At 40.7% G+C, this 17,937-nt stretch overlaps 1 protein-coding gene across 1 annotated transcript in view; it reads right to left on the bottom strand.

The window, feature by feature from the left end:
* Window positions 1-6,731: 6,731 nt before the first annotated feature.
* The window catches only part of PEX7 (peroxisomal biogenesis factor 7), an 83,594-nt gene continuing 72,388 nt past the window's right edge, over window positions 6,732-17,937 (bottom strand). Inside the window, exon 10 of the mRNA XM_055433132.2 lies at window positions 6,732-7,082. Coding sequence (XP_055289107.1) covers window positions 7,014-7,082 — 69 coding nt within the window. The 3' untranslated portion in view covers window positions 6,732-7,013. The remainder of the gene's footprint in view (window positions 7,083-17,937) is intronic.

The raw sequence follows: 17,937 nt of genomic DNA, 5'->3' as shown, positions 1-17,937 counted from the left end.
TGGGGGATCGCGGGCACAGCTAAAAATTTTAGAAAACAACAGCGTTCCGGGGTCGCGCCGCGTTTATCAGCCGCAACAAGTGACAGCGCCCTCAGCCCCCTTGCCCGCGAGATGCAGCGGCTTTTCCACCCACGGTTTCTCCCGGCGCAGCCCCGGAACCCTGTTCAGCTGCCGGCCAGGGAAGAGAGAAACTTCGGTGCCCGCGGGTTTCGGGGCCCCCGGATGCTCGGGTGCCAAGGCCCCAGCGTTGAAGGAACCCAGAGCCCCCCCAGGGGCGCCACCGGGGCGCGCTTCACTTAGGGTGCGAGCCTGTCCCTTCCAGCCTCAGGCGACGTGCTCTCCAGTCCTTGCGCCTTCCACGGAGGGACCCGGGGTTACGCTCGCTGCTAGGAGCGCAGGGATGTTCCCGGGGCGACGTGGCCTCCCGGGGCTGCAAAGCCTGGGGGGTGGGGGGCATGGACGTCTATTGCAAGCGAGGCAAAGGTGTGAAATAAGCCAAAAAGCGGAATCTGAGTCCAAGTCGCGTCTAATGGTTCCGGAGGATCGCCTGGACGCCGGTTCCCAGGGGTGAGCCGGGAGCGACCGGAGGCTCTGGGGGGTGCGGGCGTGGAGGCAGGGGAGGGCACAGTCCCCGGGGGCGGGAACCCGGGATGAGACTTGATACAGCTTTCTCTAGATCGAGAGCCAGCCGCTTTGGGAAGCAGGACAACCCCCGGCCCAGGAGATGTCCGCCTCCCACAGGACTGGTGGACTGTGTACTTCTTATTTGACTCAGAGTAAAAATAATGAAATTCTTAATTTCTGCAGGTGCAAGACTTGTGTGTTCCATTGATCTGAATTTCGTTTTCTGTAAAGTAACGTCCGGACCTGTAAACTCAGCATCAGAGGGGTTCGCCCAGCCGAGGTCACCGCTAAGAGTGAGCACAGTTTAGTTTTCGTGCTACTTGACCAGGGCTTGGGAGCAAGGAAGAGGGCTCGAGATCGCGGCGCCCCCCTCTCCGTTTCCTTCACTTCTGTTACCCACCAGGGTCTCACTCTTCTAACCACGACAAAGACCTAATACACACGATACATTTCCCCAGCAATTTTTTTCTGTCCTCCACACTTCCACCAAGTCATTTCCAGTCCAGATGTTGAAGCCGTGATTATTGCTGGTGCCAGAAGGAAAAGAGCAGTTTACGTGGGAGATAGGTACCATCATAGCGATCTTTCATCTTAGCCAGCTTTGTGTGTGCTGGGAGCTCACGTGGGTGGGAGAAACAGGTATCGACCTGTCTCTAGCTGGGATGCCCAGGGCCTAGTAGGGCCACCTCCCTGCCCCCCGACCATAGTTGAGTATTCAGGAAAATGTTTTCAGAACGGCCCCTGTGCCAACTTTCCAGGAACAACACTGGATAGTATACTTACACACGAGCTTACGGTTCCCTGGGGAATTCGTGGGTTTGGGGTTTTTTTGGTTTTTTTTTTTTTTTTTTGAGCTACAATCTATGGTTACACACCACTGGCTATTTCAGGTACTCTGTTCTTCAACTGTTGATGTTATTTCTTTAGAAAATGAGGTTTGAAGCAACAGCTGAAATTTATGTGTGTGGTATAAGCCTATTTTTACATAAAAACTTTGAAAATTAATTTTTTAAAGACAGCATCAGCAAATACCACTGTTCTACTTCTGGGGGCTGTTCCAATCAAAGAATGGTGGTTTTAAGCCATATTAAGTGAATATAAAGAATTGTCTGCACAGACCTAGTTTTGGAATGATTCATTTCTGCCAGCAATTATAATTGCTTCCATTTGTGATGCTAACATTAAGTAAAAGATTTGAGGCTGATTCAGCTATCTTACTCTTCTCATTTAGGCAAGAATATTTAGCTTAATCTGAAACCTGCATTGGCATGGAACAGTACATTTTCTCCACTTTACTGCAGATAATTCTTTTCCATTAGGGCTTTCATTTTCTAAAAAGTTAATACCATCTCCCACACCAGTTACTAGATAAGCTCCTACAAGAAAAAATGGGAAATCTTCTGAAGAAAAATGGGGGGTGAGTGGGAATAAGAATACCATTTTTAGCAAGGTTAATTGAACATGAATGTCAATCTGAAAGTCAAAAAACTTATTTGACCTACTGGTATCTAGGGTCTAGACTCAACCTCCATTTTCTTTGGAGCCACACAATAAATTTTTACAGTGTTAAGTAAATCCTTTAGTTCATTTATTTGGTGAATATATCCAGCTAGTGTTTTGTATCAGGTTGTCTTCTCTTAGCCACAGAGGATTCAAAGATAAACTCCCATCTTAGTCCTTAAGGGATTCACAGGAGGAAATAAAGTAACACAGTAACACTTATACAACAGTGCGGGCTTGTGCCAGAAACAGGGGTGTGCCAAGGAGGGCAGCAACATCAGCCTGAGAAGTGCATCAGAGAAGGCTTCCTGGAGAAGGAAATGAGGTCTTATTTCATTATTTTAATTGCAAAAATAAGGCATGCTCATTATACTATATAAGAGGAAAACGAAATTTATAAATAAGCAAACTTGCTATCTTCAATATTTCCCACCCCCAGTCCCACTACAGAGAGATGGCTACTGTTAAAAGAGTTTGACATGAACATTTCAGTTTTTCTTGTGCATATATGGTTGCATACATAAGCCTGCCTTCAAAAAAAATAAACTTAGGGTATCATACACACCCACCTATAAAAGCACATTGTGGTAACCAGCCTCTATGACAGTCCCCAAAGATGGCTGGCTTCCTCATCTTTACACCCTGTGAGCCCCCTCCCATATCATAGTTGGTCTGAGTGACCGTGACTGACACGATGCAGCAGAGGTGATGGCGTCACTCCGGAGATTAGTGTGTAAAACACCGAGGCTTCCATGTTGAATTTTCTTTCTCTTCTATCAGTCAGTCTCAGGGAAAGCCAGATGCCATGTTTCAGGGATACTCAGCCAGTGGAGGGTTCTACATGGTATCTAAAGCTGGCTAACAATCACCTGAGTGACTTTGGAAGCATTATTTACACGGGGAGTTTGTGAGCACGCTAGTGTTCCTGGGGCACAAAATTGTGACAGTGTGGAGAGAAGCAACGCTGCAGATAGAGGCAAGGGCTAGCCCCAGAGGACCTTGGCCGCCTGGTTAGTGAGCTTGAACTTTTTCCTGTAGGCAATCCTATAAGCAGAGAAAGGTTTTACACTCAAATTGATGTAATCAGATTGCATTTTAGATCAGCCTCCGGCAGCTGTGTTGAGAAGGATGGCTCTGAGGGTACACAACTTGAAACAGACACATCATTTAGGAAACTGCAGCGATTGTCCAGAGAAAAGCTAATGAGGGCTTGAACTAGGGCAGTGGTGTTTGGATTGAGGAGAAGAGACGGAATGGAGAAGTATTTAGGGGGTAAAAGGGATAAGATTTAGTGACTTATCTGATGTGTCTTGGAGTGGAGATGTGGGAACAAGGAAAGGAGCAAGGATGGCATTGGATCTTTAGCTTGAGCTCCTGGGTGGACTGTACTGACAACAAATGAAAAACGCACATGCAGGAGGAGCCCATGTAGTGAGCAAGATGAATTTGGTCAAATTGGGAGACCCAGGTGGGGAAAGCAGGAGATTCAGGAGTAGTCAGTATGGAAGTCAAGAACATAAAAGAAGGTTATGTCTTTCAAAAAAGAGACCTATTAAGTAAGAAATTAATGAATTCATTTCTGGACGAGCCAAATTATAGCTAAGATACACAGAGAGTGCTCACTGCCAAAAGCAGAAGGGATAGCTGACCCTCACCCTGGGTCTTCCCAGATGAGAGATGCTTTAGGAGGGCAACCCCAGGACCACGGTGTTTCTTAGCTCTTTGAACTTGGAAACACAATCTTGTCAGTTTAGACTTGGAAACAATTCTCTTAGGAATGAAGAGGATCTAGTTACCAGAGAGTCCCACAACTTCCTATTTCTCAGTAGGCCAATTTCTGTTATTCCTAAGAAAAAAGCTACATGGCAGGACCAGATCCAGTCATAGCTGATGTCAAATTCCAGCTCCATACTTCCTGGCAATTATGGCCCCTGAGAGCGTTTCCGTGTCTGGAAAACGGGAGGGCTTCCTTACAGGGATATCATAAAGATTAAAGGGAATAAGATACAGAAAGCATCTCATGTGATGCCCAGGTCACAGAAGATACCCAGTGACCTGAGTTCCCCTTTCCTGCAGTCACTCCTCAGTGCTGTGCTCTCACTGCAGGTACAGGAGGAACTTGGGAGAGGCAGACGGGGATGCAACTCAAGAACTCACCCGCCAGGAGACAAATTCTGATTTTCCCGACCTAGAGGGAAGGACTGGCTGTCCTCTCAAAGTCCAGAGGCTGCTTGGTTTGTGAATTACTAAGAATTCAAAAATCCTGTGCATTCTCTTCCAGGATAGAATCCAGCTCCTTTCCCTCTAGCTTGACAATCCTAGCTCAAGGAACTCACTGAATAAATGTTCCTCCACCCTCCTTCAGATTAACAGGCCCCAAGCACCTGAGCTAAGTATTATGAAGTAGTGTTCTAAACAGCTCTAACATCCCCAAAACAGAGGGGGAAAAAAATCGAGAGGGATATTAGTTTTTCAATTACCAGTGTCTGTTTCAAATGATACATGGTAAATTATTTTAATAAAATCTCTTGCATTCTAAAAGGAAAATAAGTCATTTCCTTTCATTGTAAACATGATCTGGGTTAGGTATTTTAGAAGGTCTATTATAAATTCTGCCCATACAGAGAATACCAACTGTGAACCTGCTTTTACTGAGCTGCAAACACTTGGTGCATCAGTTGTCTTTCTCACGGAGGGAAGCAACACAAAAGCAGTTTATGAACTGACCTCATCATCGTGCCAGCTCTAAGGATGTGCTTGAGCACCTTGCACCTTACAAGACAGTCACGTGAAGCAGTGTCCTCTCTATGGGGGCCTCTCAAAAACAGCACTGATTGGTCTAAGGACCAAAAAGAGTTAATACTTTCTGTGAGACCATTCATTCATTCGACAGATATTCACTGAACACTTTCAATGTGCTGGGCATGGTGCTAGGGCCAAGTCAAGATAAAGTCCTTGCCCTCAGGCCTTGGCCACTGCATCCTGTACTTGACCAGACTTCCCATTTATGCTTCCAGACTTTCTAAAACTTATTTTTAGAAAACATATTATTTTCAAGCCCATGCTTTGCTCCACTTTGTTTCCTTTCGTTTTTTTATCTTTGTGTCGTGTAAGGTGTCTTGTTTTTCTGCAGAAACTGGGAAATATATAAATTAGACAATGTACATATATTTTATTTTTGTTCTGATAACTACAAGTGTATTTTTCTCTTTAAAAATTCTCAAAAACTTGTTAAAAATTTAATGACAACTTAGGCTATTTGTAACATTTTAAAAAATTTATTCATTTTTTAATTGAAGGACAATTGCTTTACAGAATTTTGTTGTTTTCAGTCAAACCTCAACGTGAATCAGCCATGTGAAAGTGAAAGTTGCTCACTCATGTCTGACTCTGCGACCCCATGGACTATACAGTCCATGGAATTCTCCAGGCCAGAATACTGGAACCTTCAACCTTCTCCAGGGGATCTTCCCAACCCAGGGATCGAACCTAGCTCTCTCACATTGCAGACGGATTCTTTACCAGCTGAGTCACAAGGGAATCAGTCATAGGTATACATATATCCCCTTGTTCTTGAACAAAGTTGTCTATTCTACTACTTTTTCTCTTTCAACCTAATTTTTTATGGATCATCACATCTTAAAGTTTTTCAAGACTTAAGGAGGTAGTGAGGAGGGTTTATGGCATTAATTAGGATATTTCATTATTATTGTTAATAATTTCATTATTATTATGAATTAACTAAGTATTTCATTACTTAGTTTTAAGGTAATTTCCTGAAACCTTGGTAGGACCTAAGACTTTTTGCCCAGTGACCAGTTTTTCAAAAATCTGATTACAGAGAAATAGGAAGAGAGAGATATAGGGTCATGGGTATATCTAAAAATATTTGAATAAAAGTAAAATACATGTAAGCTCTTAACTCTCAGCATCTTTTTTTTTTTTTTAAATAATTTTATTTATTTATTTTTGGCTTGCTGGGTCCTGTTGCTGTGCAGGCTTTTCTCTAAAGTTGCAGCAAGTAGGGGTATTCTCTAGTTGTGTGCAGGTTTTTTTAATTATGGTGGCTTCTCTTGTTGCAGAGCGCAGGCTCTAGGCATGTGGGCTCAGTAGCTGTAGCTCCCAGGCTCTAGAGCACGGGCTCAAAAGTTGTGGCACACGGACTTAGTTGCTCCGCAGCATATGGGATCTTCCTGGACCAGGGACTGAACCCGAGTCTCCAGCATTGGCAGGCAGATACTTCACCACTGAGCCACCAGGAAATCTCCCACGCTCTTATGTATGATGGACACCAGTCCTTGAGAGAATCTCATTTGTTGTGTCAAGCACATAGCAGATGCTCAATAAATAATTGCTGAATAAATCTGCAGGTATTAGAGCCCTGTTACTATAACCATAAATGTACCTATATTATATAGTGTTTTATATATATATATATATATATACTGTATTAGAAAAAGTAACCTTGGTAGGGGTGTCATAAAATCATAAATGATCAAGAGATACCATTTACTGTGATTTTTATCAATAGCATTATATTTTAAATCAAAAATCACAAATTAAAAGTGAAATATATCACTATCAATATAATCTACAGAGCTCCCATATTTTAATCCATTTTATAATAGGTTATATTTTAGTAGATAATACAAGATACACCATACACCATAACTTAATTATTCTTAAGATTTTAAGAAATATGGCTTATGTAGCAGGCTTTAAATAGTGAGCCAAAGTCTATCAGCTGCCTCAAAATTGATTTCAAAATGAATTTTTAAAATTTAAATTTGAATAGTATATAAAACATAAAATCTATAGTATCAATAATTTATTTCCTGCTAAGCAGTTCTTCAGTCAGTCTTCTTTGTTTCTGAATGGAGAAGTTTGTCTCAAGTCAGCATGGTAAGACAAACAGGATCATATATCTTTATTGTTTCATCCCAAGCACAGTCAGCCACCTGGAAAACAAAAAGGAAGTGAGAAGAAACAATCCACAAACGTTCAAAATTGGGAGAAAAAAGCCTAAGTCACTTGGAGTGTAAGTAGATCATCCACCACCGAACAGATCTTTAAATAGGAGGAACAGAGGAACGCGTTTCTGGAAAAAAGTCTATTTTTCCTTTTTAAGATACACTTTGGGGCTTGTTTCCAACTGACTGAAGTTGCCTGTAAGGGTTTCCCACCAGAGCTACATAATTCCCTACGGGTCCTGAGATAAATGTTGAAAAGGTACATTCCTAAACTGTGAACCAAGACACTATACCAGCTATTATGGGGATAAAAAAGAAGGAAAAGCATAGTGCTTGCCTTCAAAGAATGGCTCATTCAAAACCAAAAGTGGAAAGTGCTCTAATAGACTCTCAGGGAAGCAATTCTTTGACTCTAGCTGGGAAAGTGTCAGAAGATTTCACAAATGCCATTGCATTCACACTGGCCCTCTTGAGGGGCAGATATCGGGTAGACATAGACATTCAAGTCTAAAAAGTCACATAAAAACACGAAGGAAGATAGTTCAGGTTGCTCAAAAATGTGTGTTAAAAAATTGGTAAGTATAGCAATATCTCAGGGTATAAAATCAACTGTATTTCTGTATACCAACAAGAGAAAAATTTTAAACTGCAAATTAAAAATTCACTTAGAATAGCATCAAATAACAAAATACTTAGAAACACATTTAACAAAAGGTATGCAAAACATCCACCCTAAAATGCAGCTGAGAGAAATTAAAGATGGCCCAAATAAACGGAAAAGATACCATGTTCATGGGTTCGATATTTATTAGAAAGTTAATTTTCCCCCTAAATGATTTATAAAAAATTCATAATCCCAGCAAGGTTTTTAATAAAAATGTAGAAGATGACTTTTAGTTTATGTAGAAAGACAGAGGCTCTAGAATAGCCACCAAAATTTTGAAAAAGAACAACAGAGTTGTACTGTTTACACTACTGGAGTCGAGACTAATCATAAAACAAAAGCAGTCAAGACAGTGCAATACTGGAATAAGAATATACAAACAGATCAAAGGAACAGAACACAGCTCTGGTACAGACCCAACACTTGGACAGCTACTTTTTAACAAATGTTCCAAAACAATCCAATAGGGAAAGAAAAGTCTCTTCAACAAATGATGCCAGAACTGGATGGCCAGATGGAAAAAATAAGAATTAAACCCCAACTTCACACCATAAAACAAAAGTTCATTTAAGATGGATGGATCACAGACTGAAATATAAAAGCTAATGGTATAAAGCTTTTAGAAGAAAACACAGGAGACATATAGTCTCAATCTGAGGGCAAGCAAAGATTTCTTAAACAAGAAGTAATAACCACAAAGATTAGATAATAGACTCAATCAAATAAAACTTTTGATCGTTCAAAGACACCGCTAAGAAACTGAATAAGCAAAACACAGAGTGGGAGAAAATATTCACAAAATAGACATCTGGCAAAGAATCTGTATCCAGAATATATTAAGAATTACTGTAACTCAGTAATAAAGACAACCCAATTAAAAATGAACAATAGACTTTGTTAACAGATAAAAAATATATAAATGATCAATAAGCACATAAAAACATTCCAATATCATTAGGCATCATGGAAATGCAAATAAAACCACAGTGAGATACCACTACATACACACAAAAAAGGCTAAAATTAAAGATGTGCTGTGCTGTGCTTAGTCATTCAGTTGTGTCTGACTCTTTGTGACCCCATGGACTGTAGCCTGCCAGGATCCTCTGTCCATGTGGATTCTCCAGGCAAGAATACTTGAGTGTGTTGTTATGCCCTCCTCCAGGGGATCTTCCCAACCCAGGGATCGAACCCAGGTCTCTCACACTGCAGATGGATTCTTTACCATCTGAGCCACCACGGAAGCCCAAGAATACTGGAGTCGGCAGCCTATCCCTTCTCCCGACCCAGGAATCAAACTGGGGTCTCCTGCATTGCAGGCAGATTCTTTACCAGCTGAACTACCAGGGAAGGCCCCAAATTATAGACAGACAACAACAAATGTTAGAAGGGATGCAGAGGAGCTGTAACTCTCACATGTGTGTCCAACTCTTTGCAACCCTATGGACTGTAGCCCGCAAGGCTCCTCTGTCCATGGGATTCTCCAGGCAAGAATACTGGAGTAGATTGCCATGCCCTCCTCCAGGGGATCTTCCCAACCCAGGGATGGAACCTGTGTCTCTTATGTTTCCTGCCCTGGCACACCGGTTGTTCTTTACCACTAGTGCCACCTGGGAAGTCTGTGTTGGTATAACCACTGTGGAAAACTGGCTGTTTCTTATAAAGTTAAACATACACCGAGTGATTTCACTCCTAGAGGGGCTTCCCAACAGAACTGAAAACATTTTTACAAAACAGTGTATATAAGGATGTCCTTAGCAACCTCATTCACAATAGCACACAACTGGAAACAAGCATAACACATACAAAAGAATAGCTGACAAACTAGTAAATTCAAATAGCAGAATGATGCTAAGCAACACGACGGAGGGAACTACTGGTGGTGGAGCCAGCAACATGGATGAATCTCACTGACGGTGAGCGAGTGAAAGACACAAGAGCACATACAGGAGACGCTGTCATCTAGGTTCTGAAACAGGCAAAACTAATCTAAAGCAAAGTAAAAAATTAAGGAAACGGTTGTTTCGTCTTTTCAACTGGAGGGAGATACGGGGCTAGGGAGAGTCCAGAAAGGAGTACAAGGAAATTTGAAAGGAAGATGCAATTATTTTGTATTGAGATGAAATGTAGATTACACAAGTGTATCTGTTTGTCAAAAACCTATATATAAGATTTGTACATTTCAATGTACAAAAACGACACCTAGAAACAGTAAGAATAATAATGACAATAATAAAAATTGAATGAGGACATGAGTAGAAGAATAAACAAAGCAAGAATGTTGGTAATTGTCAAATCTGGATAATGGAATTGTATTATCCTATTGTTTACTTTCTATACATTGGAAATTTTCCAGAAGAGAAGGAAATGAAAAAATGTAGACAGTAACGTTAAGGATGAAGCAGCAAGAGAGGGATTTGACCAAAGTTACTTGCACTGTATTTCCCATCCTTTAATGGTTGCAAAGGCTGAAAGTTACACAAGGGAACTCAAAGTCTTGGTCAATCAAATTACCTGGCTGTCACTATAGAATACAGGAACTGCAGATTAATCAGAACATGAAGTAAAGTGAAAGTTGCTCAGTCGTGTCCGACTCTTTGGAATCCCAATGGACTATACAGTCCATGGAATTCTCCAGGCCAGAATGCTGGAGTGGGTAGCCTTTCCCTTCTCCAGGGGATCGTCCCAACCCAGGGATTGAACATAGGTCTTCTGCATTGCAGGCGGATTTTTCCAGCTGAGTCACAAGGTAAGCCCAATCAGGACATATTAACTCCTTATCATTCACTAACAATATCTCAGCTCAGAATCCAAGCTAGAGAAAGCATTAGAGACCTGTTAGTCAAACTTTTTAAATTTAAGCATTAAAAACCAGACTCTTCAAAATTTGGTTGCTACCTACTTCTTTTCTCAGTGCACCAGGCTCACACACTCAAATCCTGGCATCTTGTTCATGCCTTGGTGCTCGTGTCCTCTCACTGATCCCCTCCCCTGAATAACCTTTCTCCCTCCCTTCCTCTCTGGCCCTTATCTTGCTTTTCCTGGAGATGACACCTCTCTGCAGAAGAATCCATTTAAGCATTACCTCCTCTGTGCAGTCATTCACTGTTCCTATATTAGCTGTGCTTATTTATTAACAAGTGTTTCCAGCTCTTTGAGGGCATGGACCATGTTGTGCTATAACTTAACAATGATTCAATAAAGATTAGCTCAAAGAATGAGTTTTATAGATTAAGACTGCAGAGCTTAACTTTTTCTCATACTCACACTACAGCAGCAGAAGTGGAACCAGAACCTCACACTGCTGAGTCTGTCCACTGAAAGCCGTAGCCTCACAAAAGGCTGATCAATACTCATTATCTGCCTAATCCTGCAACTGTAAATTTTTATACCCCAAAACACAACAATTACATAAATTTATTTGTCTCATTTATGTATGTTGTGTTAACTGCTACAGAAAAGAGAATCAGAGAAATGAGACTTAAGTTTCTAACATAACGTATCTTAGAACTTATGTTTCTGAATCCTTATTCAGCACTCTTCAATCCAGCTTCTTACCTACTGAGAACTTTTATATATATATATAAAAGCCAAGACCACTGAATCAGCAAATGTTCATAACTCTATAAACTAAACTAATTGATAACATGAGAAAGACCTAAAATCGCAAGGATACAGAATCATGACTAGATTAAGGGCTTCCCAGGTTGCATGAGTGTTAAAGAATTCATTTCCCAATGCAAGAGATGCACGAGACATGGGTTTGAGCCCTGGGTCGGGAAGATCCTCTGGAGAAGGAAATGGCAACACATTCCAGTATTGTTGCCTAGAAAATCCCATGGACAGAGGGGCCTGGTAGACTATAGTCTATGGTTTGCAAAGAGTTGGACATGAGTGAGCATGCACGCACAGCCAGTATCCCTGCCTGGAAAATCCCATGGACAGAGGGGCCTAGGGGCTACAGTCCAAGGGGTTGCAAAGAGTTGGACATGACTGAGCACACATGAATCAGTTCAGTTCAGTTCAGTCACTCAGTTGTGTCCGACTCTTTGCGACCCCATGAATCACAGCACGCCAGGCCTCCTTGTCCATCACCAACTCCCAGAGTTCATGCAAACTCATGTCCATCGAGTCGGTGATGCCATCTAGCCATCTCATTCTCTGTCATCCCCTTCTCCTCCTGCCCCCAATCCCTCCCAGCATCAGGGTCTTTTCCAATGAGTCAACTCTTCACATGAGGTGGCCAAAATATTGGAGTTTTAGCTTTAGCATCAGTCCTTCCAATGAACAACCAGGACTGATCTCCTTTAGAATGGACTGGTTGGATCTCCTTGCAGTCCAAGGGACTCTCAAGAGTCTTCTCCAACACCACAGTTCAAAAGTATCAATTCTTCGGCGATCAGCCTTCTTCACAGTACAACTCTCACATCCATACATTGACACATGAATAGACTGATTCAAATTAATGCAAACACTCTTTACCCATTAACTAATTAATTAATTAAAATTAACTATTTCATTAAACCCCATCTAGTGCAGAGGAGAGTGAAAAGGTTGGCTTGAAGCTCAACATTCAGAAAACAAAGATCATGGCATCTGGTCCCATCACTTCATGGGAAACAGATGGAGAAACAGTGGAAACAGTGTCAGACTTTATTTTTTTGGGCTCCAAAATCACTGCGGATGCTGACTGCAGCCATGAAATTAAAAGACGCTTACTCCTTGGAAGGAAAGTTATGACCAACCTAGATAGCATATTAAAAAGCAGAGACATTACTTTGCCAACAAAGGTCTGTCTAGTCAAGGCTATGGTTTTTCCCATGGTCATGTATGGATGTGAGAGTTGGACTGTGAAGAAAGCTGATCATCGAAGAATTGATGCTTTTGAACTGTGGTGCTGGAGAAGACTCTTGAGAGTCCCTTGGACTGCAAGGAGATCCAACCAGTCCATTCTACAGATCAATCCTGGGTGTTCATTGGAAGGACTGATGCTAAAGCTGAAACTCCAATACTTTGGCCACCTCATGCAACGAGCTGACTCACTGGAAAAGACTCTGATGCTGGGAGGGATTGGGGTCGGGAGGAGAAGGGGACGACAGAGAATGAGATGGCTGGATGGCATCACCGACACGATGAACATGAGTTTGAGTGAACCCCGGGAGTTGGTGATGGACAGGGAGGCCTGGCGTGCTGTAATTCATGGGGTCGCAAAGAGTCGGACATGACTGAGCGACTGAACTGAACTGACTGCAGTGGTAAAGAATCCTCCTCCTTGCTAATGCAGGAGACACAAGTTCAATCCCTGGGTCTGGAGGATCCCCTGCAGAGGAAAATGGCAACCCATCCCGGTATTCTTCCCTGGAAAATCCATGGGACAAAGAAGCCTGGTGGCCTACATGGGGTCACAAAAGAGATAGAACTGAGTGACTAAATAAAACAACATCAAGTGCTGTGAACTTTAAAAGGCTAACAAGTAAAAAAAAAATAATAAGGTAAGAAAGAAAAGCACTTTACTAAACTAACAACAAGGCTCCAGTTTCTCTAAGAGAGGCAATGTAGAGACGAGACTTCCTGATAAAGAAAGGTGACCATGAGGTCGCTGGGGGTCCGCAGTGGGGCGCTCATTAATTACCATCACAACCCCAATGGCCTTGAAGGGACTGCTTTCCCCTTAGTTCTATAAATTAGGGTAAACAGGGCTTTTTCTTAATGTCCCATGCTACCTATCTGAAGCCAGCCTAAAAGACTTTGCTAAAAATTAGGGTTAACAGAAAGACCAAAAAATAAGTAAACCAGATGACATGGTAATAAATACTCTTTTTTACTGGATGAGATGCACCCATTGCAGTAGCTTGTCAAATACAGCAAGGAATCTTTTCCAGCCCCCATCCCGCTTCTCCATGGCAAAGCCATCTTTCCCTCCCATCCCCAGGAATTCACTCCTGGACATGAAGACTCCTTCAAGGCCAGACTCACGACAGAGAATAAGAAGACAATAACAGGATATCTCCTTTCTCATCTACTGAAGATCCTCTTTCTCTGGTTCAGGCTCCTATATAAGGACTCATTTCTTTGCCCATTACCTTGCTGTCAGGAAAAACTGTGAAAGATTGCAATCAGCAGATAGACTGCTAGGTGTTCTTTCAGTGGAATGCTGGCATTGTTCTAGAGCCTCACAGGATTACTGGAATCTATAGGGGTCTTATGCCTTCCACTGGCTCTGACTGGATTATTTTACAACTCTAAAGTTATAGAAAACTGATAGTAATCAAATGATTCTCAGCCATTAAAATTGCAAATGAAGGCTGTCCTATAGAGACACAATCGATGCCTTGTCCTGTCTCCTGAGAGATGATGCTAATCAGTAAGTGTTACTGCCCATGGATACTGACTAGTTCTGCACCTATTAGTAGATTCATTTTCACATTCATCAGCTGCCTATATGTGTTTGATCTTTGGTTCCTTTGAGCTAGCTGCAAAATTCTTCACAAGTTACAAAAGGACTCTGACACACATTCGTAATATACTTGTACAAGAGCCATGGCTTCCATATTGAAAATTATCCTTGAATATGGCCACAGAAAAGCCATTTCATTAAAAGAACAAACATGAAATGGGAATAAGGAGCTGATAATTATCTAGAAAAAGGAGGCTAAGAATAATTGCTAAAATGGGGCATGAAATTGAGCTCTATCTACACATTCTGGCAGCAAAGGTGAAAAAGGCAAACAATAATATAAGATACACAAATATGATGAATTTACCACTTCATCAGGGGAGATAAAGTTTTTTTCTAGAACTTGATGATAAGAGAAATCTATAATAGACCCCTGTTACAAAAAGCAATATAATGCCCAAAGAGTAGATTTAAAAGAGATAAAAAGTCATTCTTCATACAGCTCTTTTAAAAATAAACATCTCAACCCTCAAATGAGAGAAAAGCACACTGTTAAACTTTAGTTTCCTAGAGGCATTTCTACTGGGCAGTGGTCTCAAGCTTTGGCGTACATTAGAATAGCTTCCCAGGTGAAGAATCCGCCTGCCAGGGCAAGAGATGCAAGAGACGTGGGTTCAATCCCTGGGTCAGGAAGATCCCCTGGAGTAGGAAACAGCAACTCACTCCAGTATTCTTCCTGGAAAATCCCATAGAGAAGGCTGGCAGGCTACAGTCCATGGGGTCACATAGAGTCAGACACAACTGAACGACTGAACTGAACTGAAAATCTGTGGATGGGGAACCCATGGTACAGAAGGTTTCAGTTCAGTTCAGTTCAGTCGCTCAGTTGTGTCCGACTCTCCGCGACCCCATGAATCACAGCACGCCAGGCCTCCCTGTCCATCACCAACTCCCGGAGTTCACTCAAACTCATGTCCGCAGAGTCGGTGATGCCATCCAGCCATCTCATTCTCTGCCGTCCCCGTCTCCTCCCGCCCCCAACCTTTCCCAGCATCAGAGTCTTTTCCAGTAAGTCAACTCTTCGCATGAGGTGGCCAAAGTATTGGAGTTTCAGCTTTAGCATCAGTCCTTCCAATGAACACCCAGGATTGATCTCCTTTAGAACAGACTGGTTGGATCTCCTTGCAGTCCAAGGGACTCTCAAGAGTCTTCTCCAACACCACAGAAGGTTTACTCTCTATCAATTAACTGGGCTTTTGTCCTGTGCACTAACCTGGAGCTCTGAGGAAGTACTTTACATGCAAAAATTTTTGGTTATCAACTAAAAGGAAACTTAGCATTATTGAAAAAAATCTTTTAAAGGAAGATTTCTCTTCCGATCTTGAGGAAAAAGAAGAGGTTAATTTGCCACTAATAAAGTGGAGAACACCTTGTGCCATATTTTTCCATTTTTATTTAGAATCTAAGTTTCAAATCTGGTAGGTTGATATGTGATGGGAAGACAGTGAGTTGTGAGGAGAACTAAGGAAGAAGAAACACTGAACTATCTTTAAAGAAAATCACTAGTCTTACACCTGAAGCATTCTTAACCAAAAGCTTATGTAGCTTCCAGACCTGATTCTCCATAAGCAAGAATCCAGAATTTCTACTTGAACACATTAGAAAATTCTATTACTCATTTAAACTATGGTAAATAACAGTATTTTTATGTTACTTATTTTATTTTAGATTTATACCCTGGTGAGTTCTAAATGGGTTAGAACAGTTTACAGATAAATACACAGGGCCAAATAAAGTAAATACAGACTTTAAAATATCTGTTCTAAAGGGAACAAATGGAGCAAAATCTTTCAGGTGTCAAACCTAATCATATTACGACACCTGCATAATAAATTGGGCTCTTTGCTTTACAATAACTATGGAAAAAATGAAAGTATTCTAGGTAATATAGCTTCTGTTTTCTAACAACATTCACACATGGATGGAAACACTTTTGTACAAGTACACCTAAACAGGATTTTTTTTTAGAGTCATTGATTATGTGTCTTGGCAGAATCTGGGAATTATACCCACTATCTTATAATAACCTATAAGAGGATATAATCTGCAAAAATACTGAACCACTATGCTATACACCTGAAACTAACACAATGTTGTAAATCAACTATACATCAGCAACAAAGAAAGAATAAATGAGGAACTAAAAAGTTCTAGCTTAAAGGCAACTAAACTGCATTATAAGTCCTCTGATAAAACCCTTAATCTTTTAAGAGAGGCTTTTTCTGACTCCTGACTCCCGTCTAGGGTTTCTGAAGGCTGGCTGCCAAGGCCTACCTTGTTTGACCCTCTCCTCTGAAGGTGAGTGTGCATGTGGACACCAGAGCGTAGGCTGACCCTCCAGGCTCTGCATCTTCTGCCCAAGGATATTCAAGTGGAAAACTATTTCTTACCTTGCAAGCTCCCATGGTTGTACATTTCATCCCTATGTCCTCTAAACTTCCTTTAATCTGAGATCAAAACACCAACCTTTTCAATAAAACTCAGAATGAAAATTATCAACATTACAAGAAAAATGGTTTGTTAGAATATTTTATATTTGTTTAATGTAAAATTGGAAGAAAAGATTAATCCTTTTCATTATTATTTTTAAAAGCTCCTATCTTCTAGGGTAGTGAAAAATAACCAGTAAGGTAAGAGCCCATACAAACGTCTACTTTTTGTTACTTCAATTTTACTTTGAACAGTGCATTTGATATTTCCAATTTTAAGAGTAAGCACATTAATTAGAAATATAAATTTCTTGATACTATCCTAGCATGTCAATTTCTTTAAAACATATAAGGAAGCATTCTTGAAAAACAGAATAGAAACTTATTATCTATCAAAAAAGCCTATTAATTTCTGAATTCAGCTATAGCATATACATCATGACATCATATGTGGAATGCTTAAGAGCAACTGTATTAAATATTTTACCATTTTCTATGTGGAAAGTACTGGGCTAAGTTCCACAGTAGACCCAAGGATATTAGAGAAACAAATTCAGTCAATAAGGAGTTTATAATAAATATTTATCACTGATGGATCAAGCGAGACTCGTTATAAAGCATCATCAGTAATAATGATCCTATAAATGCAAATTTTGGAAAACATTATAATAAAAATATCAGACTTTATATACATGTGTAATTTAGAAATGATCTATATTTCTAGTTTATCAATGTTCTCCATTTTATTAAAATGTTTACACATGCCATTGATAAGGTAATTTATTTCAACTGATTTAATACAGCTGTTAATATAACAAAGACCCAATAAAAGGTATACTTTACTGACAAGTTTTCCATTTCTTATTTATCATTATACTCTTTCCTCTCAATTTTGTGCACAGTTGTTTTTGCCCTTGGGAAATTTGTTTAATCCATTATAATTATCTGTATGACATATACAGATAATTATGTCTCTTTAACAAAAATGGACAAGAGAAATAAGCAGAAGGATGTAAAGAAAATGAAAGAAATCACAAAGAGTCAACTCTAAATTTTAAAAAGCAGCGCAGTTGCAACGTATTAAACGACAGACTGAAGAAAACATGTCTTATTTACTCAATCAGCTTCCCAAAGGCAGTGACTGCAGAGAAGAATGTGGTTTATTATGCTAATCAGTATGGGGTTTAAGTAAAGGTGAGAAAAGTGTTGACTAGTATACCAAAAAAGGGTCTTTTCACTCTTCCACTTGTTCACTCATTCAACATTTATTCAGTACCTACATATCAGGCGGTT

Source organism: Moschus berezovskii, chromosome 10 (assembly GCF_049115385.1).
Source record: "Moschus berezovskii isolate FMDL1 chromosome 10, NW_MosBer_1.0, whole genome shotgun sequence".
NCBI classification, from domain to species: Eukaryota; Metazoa; Chordata; class Mammalia; order Artiodactyla; family Moschidae; genus Moschus; species Moschus berezovskii.
This window is presented reverse-complemented; position numbering and strand designations above follow the sequence as displayed.